We start from the raw sequence: 2652 nt of genomic DNA, 5'->3' as shown, positions 1-2652 counted from the left end.
GGGAGTGTTGGAGAGGGAGAACGGGAGGAGGAGGAGGAAGAAGAGAGTGATGAGTTCTGGGAAGTAGAAACACGATCAGAAAGCAAAGAAGAAGAAGAGAGAGAAAGAAGAAGAGGAAAGACCAACCAACAGAAGACGAAAGATAAGAATGGAAGTTCGGTGAAGGGGGGGGAAGGAGAAGAAGACGATGAAGATGAGTTCCACGAAGCACGTGAAGACAAAGGCCTAGATGAGGAAAAAGACCAGAAAGATGGAGACAGGAGTAAGACACAAGAAGATTCTTCTTTTAGGGGTGAACAAGGAGAAGAAGGGGGAGTGAAAGGAGAAGAAAAGATAAAGAAGAAGAAAAAGAAGAAGATTCATTATGCGGATGTTACAGTCTGTGAATTACTCCTTGGATCAACAGTTTATAACGCGATTGAGATGGATGTACACCGGACGTTCCCTTCTCTTCGATTCTTTAAGGAAGAAGGACAGACAGTCATGAGGCGCGTTCTCCAAGCTTATGCTCTCTTCGATCCTGTACGTCAATCAAATACATACACATACATACACATACATACGGATTCCTATTTACGTACATATGCATAGATACATACGTATACATACATATGCACCATGCATACAGAGATATTCATACATACATTCAGACATACACATACACACTCTTAGGTGGCAGTGGTCTTCTCCACCATTCCCTGTCTTTCTTTGCTTGATCAAGCCAGTTCGAGCCTCATGCCTTTTCTCTCCTGTTCTTTCTCTTTTCTCTACCTCTCTATCTGACCTCCTGCTCTCTCCTTCTGTTGTTCCTCTATCTTTTCTTTTGCTTTTTCGATGTTCATTCAAACACATTCTTTTCTCCTGCACGGATACCTTCTCCTCTCGTGGAGATAGAAAAATGTTTGAACTTCTTCTTCTCCTTTGTCTTTCTCGTTCGCTCATCCCCTCTTTCTTTCTTTCTTTCTTTTTCGAGGCGTTATTTTTCGCCTTCTTCTACTTTTCGCATCCCGCGGTCGTCTTCCCTCTTGTTGTTTCCTCTCGTCAGCACTTACTTATCAGCCATGGAGATTTATGTACTTACATACACTTTCTGTATACGTCCATTGCTCTACTATATCTATTCAGATATAGATGTCTATGTATAGCCGCACAGAGAGAAAGAACTGGCCTCATCTGGGTTGGGGGTATAGTCTTTTCTACATTGAAATGAGAAAGGACGGTCTTTCTTTTCAGAAGAGAACTTCTAGCTGTTTCTCTCATCAGGTATCCATCTTTTTGATCGAGCTACCTTGCTTCAATCTGTATACGTATCTACTTTTATTCTATCTGCCTGTCTTTAATCTATCTGTCTTCAGTCTGTCTTTCTGTACCCATGTGTCTATCAATCTATCTTTCTCTACCTATCTTCATCTCTTTAACTTTAACTATCTAACTTCAGTCTATCTATCTATCTGTCTTTAATCCATGTATCTATCTTTAATCCATTCATCTATCTTTGTCTGTCTTTGATCTGTGTATCTCTCTACCTGCGGTGTGTGTCTCTGCAGGAAGTTGGGTATGTTCAAGGAATGAATTTCATTGTAGGGACTTTGCTTCATCATAGTAATACATGCATCCACTGGAATAGCAACCCGGACAGCCAGCGTGGCGTCATGAGTCTTCTTCCCAGCTCCTCTTCCTTTTCCTCTGAGGAGGATAAACCTCTTAATTTTCTATCTTCTTCTCCTTCTCATCGCCCCAACCTTCTTCATTCTCCAAGCAGTCCTTTAGTCATGTCGAAATCTCCTTATTCAAACAAGAGAGAGACAAGCTATGACGACCATAGCTTTCTTGTGGGTTTATCCCAAGACATCTCTTCAAAGCTGTCAACGAAGCCTTGTTCTTCTTCTTCTTCTCTTCTTCACCCCTCCACCTCGAGTCGTGAATCTCATCCGGGGAGCCTTCGTAGTCAGCAGGATACCACGAGTGTAGACCGGAGAGGCGAAGAAGATTCTTCCTCTCTCTCTTCATCTTTTCATGTAAGAGGGGCCCAAGGAGAGAAAGAGAAAGAGGGAGATGATGTGGCTCGAGAACATGAAGAAAGGAGAGAAAAAGAAAGAGAAGAAGTTGCTCTTCAACAACATCGTGTGAAGAAGAGTGTGAGCTCGCATCAACATAAGAGCAGAGGAGGGCCAGGAGGGGGAGGAGGAGGAGGGGTGCAGTTTTGTATACGAACGAGGGAAGGCCGAGTATTTTGGTTACTTGTCTCGATGTTTTATCTCTACGATATGAGAAGAATGTTTCTTCCCGCTCTCCCAGGAGTGTTTGAAAAGTGCGATCGGCTAGAGAGAATGATGCACCTTGTTCTCCCCGATCTCGTTCTCCACCTGGTAAGCTACGACGAAAACACTCGAATACAACAGAAGGACGAGGAGAAGAAGAAGAAGAACAAGAGAAAGCAAGGTCTCTTCTATTTTATCTTCGTCTTGGAGATCGCTTTCCGGTCTCGCAGAAGGTGTCTGTGTTGATGTGTCTCTGGATACCTTTGTATGTATGTTTTAAAGAGAGAGGTAGATACTTAGGTGGCTCAAAGAAAGATTAAAGAGATACGTAGGTCAAAGATCGATAGATAGATTAAAGATAGATCACCGTTAGATAGGTAGATAGATAGAT

The 2652-nt window shown here is 42.6% G+C and overlaps 1 protein-coding gene across 1 annotated transcript in view; it reads left to right on the top strand.

Annotated features, from left to right (window-relative positions):
* The window catches only part of CSUI_004103 (tbc domain-containing protein), a gene marked incomplete at its 5' end in the record, with an annotated part of 9708 nt that overhangs the window by 662 nt on the left and 6394 nt on the right, over positions 1-2652 (top strand). The window contains 2 exons of the mRNA XM_068064298.1: positions 16-522; positions 1548-2369. Of these exons, the coding sequence (XP_067923729.1) occupies positions 16-522; positions 1548-2369 (1329 nt within the window). The remainder of the gene's footprint in view (positions 1-15; positions 523-1547; positions 2370-2652) is intronic.

Source organism: Cystoisospora suis (genome assembly GCF_002600585.1).
Source record: "Cystoisospora suis strain Wien I chromosome Unknown contig_1850, whole genome shotgun sequence".
NCBI classification, from domain to species: Eukaryota; Apicomplexa; class Conoidasida; order Eucoccidiorida; family Sarcocystidae; genus Cystoisospora; species Cystoisospora suis.
Note: the sequence above shows the minus strand (reverse complement) of the source record. Positions and strands in the feature narration are given on the sequence as shown.